The 15,060-nt window shown below is 53.7% G+C and overlaps 7 protein-coding genes across 7 annotated transcripts; 4 read left to right on the forward strand and 3 right to left on the reverse strand.

Annotated features, from left to right (window-relative positions):
* Positions 1 to 499: 499 nt before the first annotated feature.
* On the forward strand, positions 500 to 2,523 carry N7459_000697 (GABA permease GabA; the record flags this gene model as incomplete). The annotated part of the gene is made up of 9 exons (XM_056939882.1): positions 500 to 582; positions 660 to 693; positions 766 to 835; positions 891 to 1,650; positions 1,706 to 1,783; positions 1,835 to 1,963; positions 2,014 to 2,161; positions 2,216 to 2,294; positions 2,354 to 2,523. The coding sequence occupies 9 exons, from the start codon at positions 500 to 502 to the stop codon at positions 2,521 to 2,523; spliced, it is 1,551 nt and encodes a 516-aa protein (XP_056804162.1).
* Positions 2,524 to 2,926: 403 nt separating this feature from the next.
* On the forward strand, positions 2,927 to 4,368 carry N7459_000698 (questin oxidase family protein; the record flags this gene model as incomplete). Its single annotated transcript, XM_056939883.1, has 4 exons — positions 2,927 to 3,130; positions 3,198 to 3,384; positions 3,444 to 3,551; positions 3,617 to 4,368. 4 exons carry the CDS (start codon positions 2,927 to 2,929, stop codon positions 4,366 to 4,368), a joined length of 1,251 nt encoding a protein of 416 aa, XP_056804163.1.
* A 505-nt stretch (positions 4,369 to 4,873) lies between these two features.
* N7459_000699 (VOC family protein) lies at positions 4,874 to 6,656 on the reverse strand (the record flags this gene model as incomplete). The annotated part of the gene is made up of 2 exons (XM_056939884.1): positions 4,874 to 6,428; positions 6,481 to 6,656. 2 exons carry the CDS (start codon positions 6,654 to 6,656, stop codon positions 4,874 to 4,876), a joined length of 1,731 nt encoding a protein of 576 aa, XP_056804164.1.
* A 550-nt stretch (positions 6,657 to 7,206) lies between these two features.
* On the reverse strand, positions 7,207 to 7,578 carry N7459_000700 (uncharacterized protein; the record flags this gene model as incomplete). The annotated part of the gene is made up of 1 exon (XM_056939885.1): positions 7,207 to 7,578. The coding sequence occupies one exon, from the start codon at positions 7,576 to 7,578 to the stop codon at positions 7,207 to 7,209; it is 372 nt and encodes a 123-aa protein (XP_056804165.1).
* A 936-nt stretch (positions 7,579 to 8,514) lies between these two features.
* N7459_000701 (18S rRNA pseudouridine methyltransferase) lies at positions 8,515 to 9,641 on the reverse strand (the record flags this gene model as incomplete). The annotated part of the gene is made up of 3 exons (XM_056939886.1): positions 8,515 to 8,991; positions 9,062 to 9,318; positions 9,599 to 9,641. The coding sequence occupies 3 exons, from the start codon at positions 9,639 to 9,641 to the stop codon at positions 8,515 to 8,517; spliced, it is 777 nt and encodes a 258-aa protein (XP_056804166.1).
* A 2,091-nt stretch (positions 9,642 to 11,732) lies between these two features.
* Positions 11,733 to 12,972, forward strand: N7459_000702 (ESCO family N-acetyltransferase; the record flags this gene model as incomplete). Its single annotated transcript, XM_056939887.1, has 2 exons — positions 11,733 to 11,764; positions 11,823 to 12,972. The coding sequence occupies 2 exons, from the start codon at positions 11,733 to 11,735 to the stop codon at positions 12,970 to 12,972; spliced, it is 1,182 nt and encodes a 393-aa protein (XP_056804167.1).
* Positions 12,973 to 13,420: 448 nt separating this feature from the next.
* On the forward strand, positions 13,421 to 14,953 carry N7459_000703 (uncharacterized protein; the record flags this gene model as incomplete). Its single annotated transcript, XM_056939888.1, has 2 exons — positions 13,421 to 13,457; positions 13,587 to 14,953. The coding sequence occupies 2 exons, from the start codon at positions 13,421 to 13,423 to the stop codon at positions 14,951 to 14,953; spliced, it is 1,404 nt and encodes a 467-aa protein (XP_056804168.1).
* Between the last annotated feature and the right edge of the window lie 107 nt (positions 14,954 to 15,060).

Below are 15,060 nucleotides of genomic sequence, written 5' to 3' on the forward strand. Positions count from 1 at the left end.
CTGCGAGCCGTGACCGGAGCCCAGAAAGCTACCAAGAAGTATAGAAGAGCCGCCTATATAGATGGTTAGTGAGGTGATTGACTAACCGGACCGCGCTGAGTCCCACAACTCTGCTCAACCTGAATGCGCCGGCTGTTGAGTGGCTGAGGCTGCCGCCCTCGGCCTCATAAGCCAATCAAATTACTGGCATGTTATCGCGGCCGCGGTTCCACGAGCTCCAACTTACCAGGTATACCAATGGCATTACCTAACAGCGTTCGATACATCGGGGATGTACAACGGACACCAGGAGACCCCCGCGTTGATGGGAGATTGCGTGGAGAAAGCCTCGAGTGGAAGGTGATACTTGAAACCTTGTCGTCATGCCCGATATGTTTGGCGTACTTGAACCTCGACTTCTTCCCTCCTCGTTCCCCTTCTGCCTTCTCGACGCGTCCTACCTTTCTTTCCCGGGCCCTATTTTCTCTTCGCCCGCTGCTTGTCCAACATAATCGTCGTGATGAAGGAAAGTGTGGTTGACGACGACGCGCAGCTGGCCCAGATGGGTCACAAATCTGAGCTGAAGCGGCAGTTCTCGCTGTTGTATGTGCTACAATCCTTCAGCTCACAAGCCGACACCCAACCACCACCGGACAGGCACTAACATGTCGTGATTCTAGGTCGATGCTTGGTCTTGCTTTTGCCATTTTGAACGTGTGTAGCCCAGATTTGACCTCCGTCTTGATACCATCGTCCAGTCCGTCCCTAACTTGATGTTCTCAATAGTCATGGACAGCTCTGTCGGCAAGTTTGTCTCTAAGTCTGCCCTCCGGTGGCAGTGTTAGCGTCGTTTGGGGTAATGGGTCTCCGTAATTGATCGATTTCAATCGACTGGCTGACGCAGTATCCAGGGCTGGTTACCGCCGGAATCTGCAATTTGTGCATGTCGGCCTCTCTCGCGGAATTCCTGTCCGCATATCCGACTGCTGGTGGTCAATACCACTGGGTTGCTGTCATTTCTTGGGAGCGATGGATGCCAATCCTCTCCTGGATCACTGGATGGGTGAATTGTTCTGGCTGGGTGGCTTTGGTGGCTACCGGTGGACTGCTGGGTAGCGAGCTTGTGCTGGGAGTGATCTCCCTGATGAACCCGCACTACGTGTCTCAGCGGTGGCATCAGTTCTTGATATACGTCGCCTACAATATCGCTGGTTTCCTGATTAACGCTCTGATGAATAACATCCTGCCTTACTTCAACAAGGCTGCCTTCACTTGGTCGCTGACTGGCTTCGCTGTGATCTGTATCACGGTCCTTGCCTGCGCTTCTCCAAACTACAACTCCGGCGACTTTGTCTTCCGCGATTTCATCAACCAGACTGGATGGCCTGATGGAATCGCCTGGTTGCTCGGGCTTTTGCAGGGTGGGCTCGGTGTGACTGGGTTCGACGGCGTCGCCCATATGATCGAGGAAATCCCCAACCCGTCGGTGGAGGGACCTAAGATCATGATTGCTTGTGTTGGAATCGGCACTGTCACTGGATCCATCTTTCTGGTCGTTTTGCTGTTCGTGGCGGGCGATATCTTCAACATCATTGATTCCTCCGCGGGTCCGCTCCTGGCAATCCTGAAGAACGCAACTGGAAACAACGCTGGTGCTATCTGTTTGCTGATGTACGCATCTCTGTTCCCGTTTTCTTGGTATTGACTGTGCTGATGAGATGGCTAGTTTCCCCCTGGTCTGTATGCTCTTTGCTACCACCGCCATTATGACCACTAGCAGCCGCATGTGCTATGCCTTCGCACGGTACGTCGTCGTCTGCGCAGAAATGAACACCCCTACTGATGCCTATTCCAGTGACGGTGGCCTGCCTGTCTCCCCATTCTTTGCCAAGGTTCATCCCAAGTTGAAGGTTCCTTTGAACGCATTATACCTCAATCTGGCTCTTGTGATCATTTTTGGCCTCATTTTCCTTGGGTCTTCAAGGTGCGGTTTCCTCTCTCCCATTGGTTCCAACCGAAGCTAAACTTGAACAGTGCCTTCAACGCCATCGTCTCATCCTCCGTTGTGCTGTTGGATCTTGCCTATGGCATTCCCATCGCTATTAATTGTCTGCGAGGACGCAATATGCTGCCCGAGCGGCCGTTTGTTCTTCCCAACGCCCTCGGCTGGGTATTGAATATTGTATGTATCCACTTTTGACACTTGAGTTCACAGTTTTGTTAACCTCTCTAACAGATTTCATTGGTGTACATCATCCTGACGACCGTTCTCTTCCTATTCCCTCCGGAGCTGCCTGTTTCGGGAAGCAGCATGAGTACGTGCTAGATTGAATTTCTTGACCCATGAAGATTTCATACTGACCCAATCTCATAGACTATTGTGTTGCTGCTTTTGGTATCGTATTCATTATCTCCTCGATCACTTGGATCATTGATGGTCGCAAGAACTACGTTGGTCCTCGCATCGAAGTGGAAGTGCTCTCTGGACAGGCCGGTGTGCAGCCCGAGCAGCCCATCCCTTTTGTGGAACAATACAAAAGCTGAAGGATTCAATGGCTTCAGGATACTTATTTTGTGACTACTAGCTCAATACAAAACGTGTAGATTCGCTCAACTAGTCTATCTCGCTACGAAGTACATACGGTACATGTAGTTCCACGTGATCGGTCATACATTACGTCATGGCTACTTGATGCCTGAGGCCTCCACATCTTGTCCCAACAGTTATTATCTCGTGTTCCCCAACTCCGTTGAGGCCACGATGGACTGAGATATGGATTCGAGGCGACCGTTGTTTTGACCTGCAGATATCGAGTGCTTGATTCTATTGCATTGAGCCCTTGGGTACGCCCAGATATTCCGACACCAAGAGCAACCATCCTTCCCCCGCCTATTTTCAAACTTTGCTACCTGGAGTCGAACAGGATCGCGGCAAACTAACGCCAAAATGCTGTCAATATCTCTTCCATCTCTCAGATCGCTTAAATTCTCATGGGAGAAAAGAGTCATCGATATACCACCCGTCAAAGTGCATGAGATTGAAGCGGCCCAGGAGAAGCCGGCGCGCTGGTTAAAGCACTTGCTCAAACTGAACCACGCAAACTATGCGATTCTGTACAACGACCGGAAATTCCATAACCACGCGCCTCATGTTCGTCGTCTCGTTTCAGACCACTGTCATTCAACCTCCATTATTCGCTTCACTAACCGCCCTTCAGCTCCTTACTGCTGCATTCCTGCAAGGCGCAGATGCAGATGATTTAACGCGAGTCTACGAGTCCGAATGCAAACTGCTAGATCCATGGGTTGATTCACCCGCAGAGGTCACAGTCGAGGATTGGCGAGATTATCTGGGCTGTCGAGAGTACGTTTTGCGCTTATCCATCCTCGCTGCCTTCCACCTGGGTATGGGCGTCGTTGTTCCTAACAGCCAACCCCGGCCAGATATCAAAAAGCTTTTGTAGATTTCTTCGAGGATGAACTCGTTCGATTCAGCTACGACTGGAAACAGGTCGTTGTCGAATATCTCTTCTCGGGAAATCAGCCTGTGTTCCATTCCCTCAGTGCTGACCGTATGTCAATTTCCCAGAAAAGACGTCTTTTGCGGTACTGGGGTATATTGACCAACCATAAACAGTCGGACACCCCCTTATTCATTTGGCTTATGCGTATGAGACATCTAGCCGCGAAGTGGCAATGGAAGCGCTTGGCCTAGCGGCAACTTGCTACAATGGCATGCACACCTACTTTGATGATTCGGTGTCTTCCTCAGTAGAGGGCCTATATCACTCAACATCGCCCTTTGACATTCTCAACAAAGTCCGCCTGGACAAGCGGCTTGACGGACTCTTCGCGACCCCAGGTGACCATAACCTGGAAAGGCTCTACGACAGCCGGAAAGACCTGCTCCGGGAATACTGGCATGCATGGCAGATCGAAAGTCCAGTCGAACAGTTCCGCCAGAGTCAAGAACTCGCAGCAGGTCTCTTGGTCGCGGCACACGACGAGTCAAACCAACACTACGACTTTTTCCTCGCGCACGTCTTGACAACGAGCCACGCTGTTCGGGTTCTCTTGCCGTTGATACCGGCCCAATTCCAGATTTCTCTCGTCCGCCAATGGTGGCTAATGACACTGGCGATATTCATCTCTCAGCTCCGCCCTGAAATCGCCTTGGATCGCATTCGTAATTACGATCTCCGGGGACGCGACTGGGGCTGGGCTGCCAATCAGGCTGTGAAGGGACGCCACTCGACGGATGCCCACTATGTCAAGGTTCTTCGGTGCTTGAAGGAAATGGCGTCGACTTGGGGTGATCATGATGACTTTTATCTAAAAGCGGCAACGAAGTTTGCAGATGAGTTTAGTGGCTGGGGAGGGTTTAATTGAGCGTGTATGCAATATGCAGCCAGGTCTCTAAAATGGTCATATTATTCCCGCAAAGACTGAGCACTTTAGATCAACTGAATAGACTCCATGTATGGCAGAGCTGCTACATATGAGCTTGCATGCTTGCCAATATCGAAATTCTCATGGGTCAGCAAACGTCGAAAAAGAAGACATGCTGTTGACAGTTCAACCAGTCATGGTAGTTCATGGTGTTATTCTATGCAGTTTCAGGACAAGTTCTTGTGTATATTTGCACGCTATGCTCGATCTTCTGTATTTGATCCGTTATACTTATGCTGGTATTAAATGTGGTACACCATACCACCCGTCGTATGCACCATATGCCCCCTTACTCACGGCCACAACCCACGCAAGATGCAAAGAAAACCAATGTGACAAGAAGAATGTGCAATAATTCCACGCGGCAGAGTGAATGCAAAAAGTGGAAAGAGAGACATAAAGTAGTCCAAGAGCAAGAAAGAAACAAAAAGCGAATCAAGAAGTATTATACAACCTGGCCTCCCCGCCGACTGCTCGCCTTCGACCCAGCCTTACTGCCACTGCCATCGGCCTTGATAGTCCGCTGCGACATCCTCGACACCTGACTCACGCTATCAGCGGGCCGGACAGGCTCATCGAACTTGGACTTGGAAGAGTGCTTCGACGTGCGCGATGTCTTCGAGTGTCCAGAGCGGTGGGAGTGCGTGGATCGACCTCCGACCCGACTGCCGACTTGGCTTATCGAATCATCGGGTGTGACGTTAGAGTTGACATCAAGATCGAGCACGCTCTCAGGCAAGAGCACATGACGCGCCGAAACATGGGATTTGCCGCTGTCGCTTTGCTTGGTGCTGTGGGTAGAATAGTATGTGGCGGATGATCCAGCAGGCAAGGGGATGTTGCGGGCGGTGCGGGTGGAGGAGGCAGTGCTGCCTGCGCCGCCGTCGCCTTTGGCGATGGATTTCGTAGCGGATTGGTGGCTGTAGGTTGAAGCTGCGCGATAGACGTGCGAATGATGGCTCTGGGATGATCTGTCGTCGTAACTGTGTCGTCTTTGTGTGCCGGTCTGGGATGTTCTGATCGTTGATGCGGAGTGTACGCTGCCAGGGCCGGGGATGACGCGCGGCTTGTCGGCTGCGTAGCTGCTAATAAAAGTACTGGGACTGCATTGCTGTCGTTGCTGAGAACTGTTGCTCGGTGGTGGATACTCGATCGCTCGGAGCGGAAGATCCTCTGGGATGGAGAAAATGCTGCCGTCGGAAGCGCGTCGGCCATTTTCGTCCAGGAAGAACTCGGTTGCTTCATAAATGGTGCTAGCACGCGGATTTTTGGAGGTAACACTGCGGCTGACTGTGGTACGCGGGGCTGACGCGGTATACACACTGCGAGGTGGAGGGGCTTCAATAGCCTGATAGCCCAGGCGCTGCGGTTCCTCGGCCTGTGAGGCCTGCGATGGCGGTCCCATAAGCTGGGGATATTCTGTTGTATATTGAGGAGGAGGGGGGTTGTTGGTCTCGGACGAGGATGACTGTGAGTCTCCCTTCACCATTGCATAGGCAATGGCCGCACCCGCAGCGGCACCAATCAGAGTGCCGACGATGGTTTTGGCCGCTTTACTTCCATCATCGGTCTTCTGGGTTGCTTGGACCGTATAGGCGGGTGGCATTCCCTGAGACTGGCGAGAGACAACCGTCGGTGCAGCTCGCTCAATGGCTGTGGGTGCTTTGGAAATAGCACGGGACTTGCTGGATACGACGCTCTCAGCTGGCTTCACCGTGGTGGCCTTGCTGCTCTTAGACACCACTGATCCGTTCTCAAGCATGGCTATTGTCGGACCCCCAGCCTCTGATACGGCATTGGTGTTGCCAGGGCGATATACCGCCTCAATGCTGTTACCATCAAAGTCGATCACGGCAGCACTGAAATAACCGGACTGAGAATCTCGCATCTTGGGCTCGCCATGTATTTTCCCGCCGGCTTTCAAGGCGCTGATAAAGAAGGCGCCAACGGCATCTTGTGATGGGCTTGGGAAGGCAACGTGTACTGCGCTAGCCGATATCCTATAAGTCGTCAGTGAGCGTCCCCAAAGACACGTCTTTGACGAATCCCTACCCGGGCTTCTGTTCCGTAATCCAAAAATCAGCTGGTTCCCCCTGCTTCTGACCAAAGCCAATGTAATCATCGTGACGACCAATGAATTGGTACCCGAGAGGCTGAAGACATGACAAGAAGAAAGACGTGGAAGTTGGGAGGTGTGAGACGGTCAGGGTCAAGTGCGAGACGGGCATATCTGGAGAAAGAATGGCGGTCGACGAGCGGGCGGTCGAGCTCGTAAACCAGCGGTGATTGGGGGGGAGTTGAAGAGAGAGAGAGAGAGAGAGATCGAGAGTCCTCACACAGGACAGAATAGATCGATGAAAGAAAAAGAGATGACGGTCAGATGCTCAGCAGTGTTATATACTGGGTGAGACCATGTTCTATATGACAAGAACTATGACACAGAGACTCTCGGCAGCTGCCAGGGACCAGTGGAAATGCAAAGCTCCAGGCTATCATCCTGCCACGTCCCCGAGGGCGTCCCCTCTGGTGCCCAAGCTTCCAAGCAATGGTCATCCGCGCAGCAAGTCCACCGCAGCCGTCCGAGAAAGGCAAGCCCCAGCCTGACTGGCCGCAGACCAGTGGGACCCTACGACAGCACGGAGGCCGGTGGATCACCAGTTGGACCTGTACAGTACTGCGCTTCGTACTGGAGTGCTCTCTGCCCGGTCGGGCGATCTGCACGCCCGGAAACGGTGAAACGCCTCCAGGGCTAGATCGACGGTTGTTGCTGGACATGGTTTAGTCGCTGCCCCTCAGCAAGTCCTGAGGGGTGGACAGTCGACATTTCAGACGGGGCGCCAGGCTCGGGTCGTGCGGTCGACCAGGCGGGAAGAATGATGCAGACCCAGCAGCATCGTCGAATGATGCTCTCGACGCTTCAAGGTTCTTTTCGGTGAGGAACAGGGCGAAGGAGCTTAACCAGTCCGGTGCAGCTTGGGAAATGCCTAGGGGGGCCAGGTCATTGCGGGGACCGCACGGTGGACCGGCGTATAGTGGCGATTGGGGCAGCCTTTGATCGTGGATAAAGCCGAGTGGGCGGCTGCTTTTAGTTGTCTGCGCGCTGGGCAAATGGTGAAGCGAGAAGCCGGTGGAGCAATTGGAGACGTTCATGGCGCGCGTTGCGAATTGGCTCCGGCGTTGGGCTGACCGCCACGGTGTAAAAGACACGAGAATAGTGGACGTCCGTCGGGCTCCAGACACGAGGAAATCACAAATCGAAGGACGGATTCTCTGACTCGACTAGATGCTGGGCACGACTGCAGAGCAACTCGAGGCTAGACTGCCTATCCTCACGCCTGCATCCTGATGATTCGTCCGGCGACGGCCATGCACGCTTCCGATTAGTGACCGAGTTAAGTCGCGACAAAGTGAGGCGGCGCCTCGTGCCACGTCGAATCCTAACCAACTACGAACTATCTTTGGATGGCAATCGGATCTCCTACCGTACGTTAGGGTGGTGGGAAGAGGCAGAAGCTGTACAAGCGACAAAGGTTCATTGTATTCAACTCAATATGTGCCTGATCTCAGGAGCAGTACGGCTCCCGATCGGTATGCTGTTCACTTTTCTGGTCTCATCGCCACAGTCGATGTAGGCTGCGAATGGAAGAGCTCTCTAGATCAGGACTGGACCGGCGAAAAGGAACCAAATGCCATCCAGTCCGAGTGTCTCTTGTCGAAACGGGGAACAACCATACGAGGTCGCCACACCCAGCATCCTCTCCGGTTGTCAATCCTCTGCCGGGCCAAAACCCCTGGAAGAGGGAAAAGAGAAAAACAAAAGAAATGCTGGCCGTCCCCGTCGCGAATATCCCGACAGTCAATGGATCTCCAAAAACACAAGATGAGAAGAGTAGATCAGTGGAGATACCTCGCGGGAATATCCAACCGCAGTGTCGAAGAGCCCGCCAAAGGTACTCGTCTTTCTGGCCAACTCGGGACTCATGATCAAACCGTCGCAAGGAAATTCGTGGCGTCATGGCAAATCGTGCCAAACAGCGAACGGCGGCCAAGGCACTTGCTCGGCGCGCAATATCCAGCCCGACTCGTTCACAGGATGTCCCATACCTCCTCCGCTGCGTGGCAGAACTTGCTACAGGCGACGCTGGCACTGAGACTGTAGTTACTTATACTGATGGTGTCGTCCTTGAACGAGTCGGCAAAGTCGTCGTGGCCCTTGGCCATGGCTCCAACGAAGATCGCGACACTCTCCTTGGGGCCTAGTGACTCAATGTAGTCTTTGGTACGCACCACAGGCGCCTCAAAGCTGAGCGTCACCTTCCGGCAGTTGGGGGGCAGGTGATCGGTGATGGGGTTCTTGATCACCTTCAGCAGCTTCTCTTGCGAGTTGGTGGAGCGAATGGACAGGCGGTGGAGCAATTGAACCATCAGACCGGCGAATCGCTTAAAAGTTCTGGGAATGCGAACGGATGGATTGACCTCGATCAAGACACCCTTGGCGGTGTGGATGAAAATTTGCAGGCGGCCAGCCTTGTTGACGGGGGAGTCCAGGAGGGTGAGAAGACACTTGAGACGTTAGACCCCGGGAAGAGAAAAGATCCCAGCGGAGTAAAAGACGACGGCTGCAACAGCATACCTGGTGAGTGATATCCGGTCGAGCTTCGCTGATGTCCCGGTTCATCTTGCGCATGATACCGATGTGCTCGTCGCTGTTCAGCAGCGAGTATTTCTCATCCTTCGCCCCACCACGGCCGCTGGAGGCCCGGTAAGTCTCCAAGCTGGCATTGGAAAGAATGACAATTAAACGCTGGGTGTCCTTGTCGTGATAGGGAATCGGAACGTGTTGCTCAGCGACAAGTTGGGGCAGCTCGGGCGGGGGGCAAGACTGGGTTCCTGGCGGCAAAGTGTCAGTCATCTCGCACTGTCTCACGTAGGCCCTGAATGGGCAAAACAGAAAGGTGGCTAGAATCAATGTAAAATAACAAGAAAAAGAAAAAGCGGAGTAGGTCCAGGTCGCACAGGAGCGTCACTGTTTGCGAAACGGCCGCTGGAGGTTGCAGAGTCCTGGGCAGGTAGTGATAGGTGTCGCTGGGCAAGAAGAGAGCCTAGGACACCTGAACAGACCGGCCCAATAGGAGGCCAAAGCAAGAACGAACAACATTGGGTTACATACTCGCACGCTTGCGCTTTCCAGCCACTTGGGCGGTATCCGACATGGTTGGGCGGATATTGATGGGTGGACGTTGAGTGTGGTTTCCGAAGAGATTTTTGACTTGACTCCGGCCTGCAAAATGTCGGCAGTTCCGCGGAACGAGAGCGGGACCAGACTGCACCCACTTCTACTTCGACTATGGAGACGCATGGGGGCTCCTCCACCGGCCGGGAATCGCCCTTGTTAAATGCTAATGCTGAGAAAGCTCTCTACACTAAAGTCACCGATCGGAGACTTTCTCTCGTCGCAAGCTACAGTTTCCCCTGCAACAGTCCGACTCTCGGCGGGGAATTCCCTCCTAATCGTAAGTCGGAGTCCGGTTCCCCTCACGCTTATCCTGCACACTACTGCGGATTATCAGTAACTAGACATTATGTCTGGAGTATATGAGAAATGCCCCCCCGAGGACTCAGACAGGGAGCACCTGTCAACCAAACTGTGTATTGTCACCCGTCCACCGCTGCAAGACCTAGGTACTGGAGGCCCGGATGCGAAACCAGGAGCCCCGCGAAAAGCGACGCCTAGACTAGATTCCGGAGACGCGCATGTGTAACCACACTACATGGCTGCATTAGAGGAGCTCAGTGCAGTTCAGAGCTTCTGCGTTCCAATCACTGCCCCTTTGAGAATCATACATCGAATGCAATCGAACCAAAGACCCGGGGAACACAGTAAGGTAAGATCCTGATGGGGTAGGGGGCTCGATGAGGTGATACGGGGTCAGCTTCGTGTCCAGGCCATGACATGCGGTATCTTCAACGCCGACATTAGCATCTCGCGAAGGAAAGGTCGACCTGTCTCAACCGGAGCAGCCTGGTGCCTGTCAAGCTCGAAGAGGCAGTGATCGGGGCTCCGTCATCGCAACAAGGATATTGGTCTCGAGTTTGGCCCACTTCGGTAGCTGGAGGGCTGCCTATCACTGGCTGGATAGGTATACAGAGACTCGCCACTGAGTCCGTTCCCTGAACTCTAAGTCTGCTGTATGGACAAAGCAACCCTGCGCCGTTCAAGCCCGGGGGGTCAACAAGGTTGATCCCCCAGCGGATAACAGGACTTCGTCACCAGCCCTGACAACCGTTCTAGGCCGACGCCAATCAGTGTCAGATGTGCGATCTCAGTCAGAGGCTGGCTACTGAGGGGGCCAATCAGTCTGGAGAAGGGGCTGCGGGCAGTGCCCTCCCAACCACCCGGTCTCGCCCATGTGTGGAAATAATCATGTAGCGATGCGGTGGGAGGAGCCTAGGCAGAGAGCATCTGGAGAGCGGTCAGCCCACGGTGATCATGATTCAAACGCCCGCTTTGCCCTTGCACAATGCAACGCGGACGCCCCGGAAGCCTTGCTGGGCCCAGATGGCTGGAGGGTTGAAGAACAGAAGGGAAGAGCCTTGCCCGTCACTTCAATCGGCATGGGGCGAAAATCCGCATTGAATGACCTGGTAGGTACATATACACAGTCGTTGTGGTAGACAGCAGCTGCGATTGGTTGTCAGCAGCAGGAGCCTGTTGTTCTGTCACTGGTTCCTGGGCGCCAACAAGAGAAAGGGGCGAAGGAACCCTGCCCGACGAGCACGTCCCAGCCGGGCATACCAGGTCATTTTTCAGGAATCCGGGATTCTTTCTGCGAAGACGGCCGGTCGATGTTTGACCATACACTTTGCAGCTCCAGCTCCATGATTTCATTGGAGTATTCATTGAAATCCCGTAATCATCGCCGTTGGTGGCGATTTTGAGTGCTGGGCGTCGTTATTAAATCCTAGCCTCCACCGGGCGCTGTTGCTCCTATTAATCTCAACAAGCTTCGCATGAGTTTTTTTTTTTCTTTTTCATCTTTCGGGAATCATCTCCAGATCTTTTCTTCTTCTCTTCTCATTTGATTCTCCACAACGGCAAGGGATAAAGACAGGCTGAGTAAGTCCATGGCATCTTTTCTTTTCCTCTGTCGCCGAACAATATGACCTAAACCAGTTAGCGCCACGCGTGCGGTGGAACCGGTCGATCCGCCTATGTAAATTGCAAAACCCCCCCGTGTTGGAAAACAAATACTATTCTCCTACCCCCACCGTTTCCAACCCGAGAGGGCAAAAAAAAAGGGGAGATGCCGTGGACCGTCACCAATTCATTCAAGCGGTACGTCTGATGGCTCTGCCGGAGAACCGCGCTGATGCTAACTCGTTTCTCCCTGAAGAGGCCTAATGAAAACATACGGAAGACCGACATGGCGCGTCTATGACGATGAGCGGGTCGCGAAAAAAAGACGCGTCCAGGACGAGTCGGACGAGGCAGAGACTAACCTACAATATGCGATCCGGGAGTCATCCGCCGCCGTGCTATCCAGTCCATCGCGCCGCAACTCGGTCGTCTTGTCCGAAGGCACGATAGACGATATCGACGATCTCACCACTCCGCCCTCGTCGCCGCCACCCCGGTTGACCCCTCCGCCAGCGAACACGCGCAAGCCAACTTTCGCTTTTCTCAAGCGCAAACACAAGGATACGTCGACGGGGTCTCCCCTGACCGAAGTCAACTCGAACAGCGTGCGCGCCTCGGTGGACCCACCCAAGCAGCAGAAGCTGCAAAAACAGCCGACCTTGCGCCAGATGCAAATCGACCTTGGGAACGAGGTGCGCAAAACGTGCGCAACCTGCGGTATGGAGTATATTCCGTCAAACACGGAGGACGCGGCGCTACACAAGAAATTTCACGAAATGAACTCAACGGGGGTGGATCTGGGTAAGGCGTTCATGCGCGCAAACGCCTCCCGCTGGGTATACGAAGCTACGCGATTCGACGAAGGTTACGTGGTCATCGTAGACCGCAAGGCCTCCCCTAGCGCCAAAAATCAAGCCAAGAAGGTTCTCGAGGTGGTCAACCGGGAACTGTCATCGCCAGAGATCGAGGACGAGGCGCTGTGGAGCCAAGCAGAACCGCCGAAACATCTGCAGGCGCAGGATGCGGAGGAGAAAGTCGATCGATACCGGGTGTTCCTCCACATGAAGGATAGTCGATGCGTTGGGCTGTGTCTGACCGAACGGATCTGGGAATCACGACCGGTCGCACAAGGGGACCAAAACGGCTCCACCAACAACTCTTCGGTGTCAGTGCGGGATGAGCTTCACCCGGCCATCGTTGGAGTGTCTCGTATCTGGACCTCCGGGGCGTCTCGGAGAAAGGGGATCGCGTTGGATCTCTTGGACTGCGTGGTGAGTAATTTCATCTACGGTATGGAGATTTCCAAGAGTCAGGTTGCGTTCAGTCAACCCACTGAGAGTGGGAAGCGGCTGGCACATAAGTTCTTCGAGGGAGAAGAGACGTGGCATGTGTATAATGAGCGGTGATGACCTGACGGGGCAAGGTACGTTGGTGAGGAAGATCGTGATTTGATTTCAATGGCTATCGGAGTTTTGTATGGGATTCGGGACTTGTCTATCTTTTGTATGGGAGGGTGCGCGCCTGGACGGTTCATATTGCATTGTACCATATAGCACTTCTTTTTTGATCTATTCCCTTGCCGTCTCTTCAACGGCATGTCTGCCCGGGCTCGCTTTTTCTTCTTGTTTCTCATTTTCATTTGGGCTTAGTGCAGTAGTTCATTGGCCACTGAAAACCACGATTGAGGCTAGTATGTTGTATTATTGTCTTCGTAACTGCAGCCTCTCGGGGCGGCCGGACGGCCTCGATCGGAAAGCGGCGCGTAAGGAACGTGATGGATAAGAAGCTCGGCGGGGGGTCGCTCTTCCCCTCTTCCATCCTCCTCCCCAAAAGAACTCGCCCATCTGCGTCGCGATGGCTGGATCTAATCCGTTCCGCAGGAACTTGGAAGGTGAGCTTTCGTCCCCGGACTTCCCCAACCCCAATCCCCAATGCTCCCTCCACTGTACCCGCCACTTCCGATAAGACGCCGCCCAGGGCATATCACCGCGCAGCCAGGTACTAATGGACGGAGTCACAGGGGGTTTTGCGAATGCTGCGGATGCTACAAACTCTACGACAGTTGTGCCCCAGTCGATAAATGATCCGCCGTTGAAAGCACCATCCCAGGTGCCCAACGGCTACCCGAGAAAGTCGTCGTTATCGTTGGAGATTGAGGAAGGCGATTCGACATCGTCAGATGAACAAACCGCAGACCCTTTCAACCCCGATTCTTCGGTCAGCGACAATGACAATGGCAATGACGACGGCGGTGGTGATGATAATCTAAAGAGTCCCAAGGGCTCAGCTGCTCTCGACGATCGCCTGCCAGAATACTTCGGATCCATTCCACACTCATCATATACAGATGGATCAAGTGCCAGGCCACCATCCAAGGCGCCAATGGCTCCCACGAGGCATAGGGAACAGTCGGAGTTTGGCACAGAAGACAACCATATGGCGCAAGATATCTCCTTGTCGACAACTCGCGCGACAAGGCAAATATCTGTGGATAATACTTCAGGCACCAGTCCTTCTGGTCGTACCAGCAGAGACAAGAAACCTCCACCACCACCCAGGAGCCATCATGGCAAGCGCATCAGCGTTACAGCGGACACGGTCCAAGATTTGCAACCGAGACCCTCCCAATACAACAACCGCCTTTCCTTTCATGCATTTTCCCCTGAGAGTTTGGCCTCTTTGCCAACGTCAGGTACACCCAATGCCACCTCGGTCTCCCAGTCACCCGCCTCAGACTACTTTTCAATGCCTCTGGAGAGTCAGATGGCAACGGACTCAAGCGAGTCTCTCCAGCGCAGTCATTCTCAGCATTCCCACCACAAACGCCCACCAACACCGCCTCTGAGCCGACGCCGCAGCCAGATGCGGAGGTCGAAATCCACACAGTCCAAATCGAATGGTAGTCGATTGAACATGTTCTCACTCGAGTCAGAGAGGTATGATAGTTCTCAGCCTCCGAGCCCAGGTCGTTCTGTGAAATCAGTCACATCCTCTCTATCTCAAGAGCGCAAGCGCATCAGCATGCCCCCAACATCCTCTGGGGAGCTCCGGTCAGCTGTCCTTCCGACAGGCATCGTTCCTGACTCTCTATCTCCACCCCCCAATTCCAGACCAAATCCGCCTGGGCGGCGGGCATCCTCGCATGGCAATATACAACCTGGCTCTTTATCTACGATACCCCCGCCCCCACCACCGCCTCGACGCCTTCGAGACTCCAATAATACACGCAGCAGTGACAGTGTAGCTGCGCCGCAGACAGTCCCCACAGAGCAAGCTACATTACCCCAACCGTCCAATGCTCATGATATATTGGCCGATCTGTCACGATTACAGAAAGAGGTGGATGACCTTCGCGGGCACTATGAGAGCCGCAAGGTCAGCCAATGAGGGTATATGGGACCGGACTTCTGTGTTATAGTCTACCAGAGATGGCTTGTATGAATGAATGAATGAACTGGGCTGTATCCGCTCTCATGTTCTTCCCAGTATGTATC

The sequence above is a fragment of the Penicillium hispanicum genome (genome assembly GCF_028827665.1).
Source record: "Penicillium hispanicum strain IBT 35686 chromosome Unknown utg000001l_segment0_segment0, whole genome shotgun sequence".
NCBI lineage: Eukaryota > Fungi > Ascomycota > Eurotiomycetes > Eurotiales > Aspergillaceae > Penicillium > Penicillium hispanicum.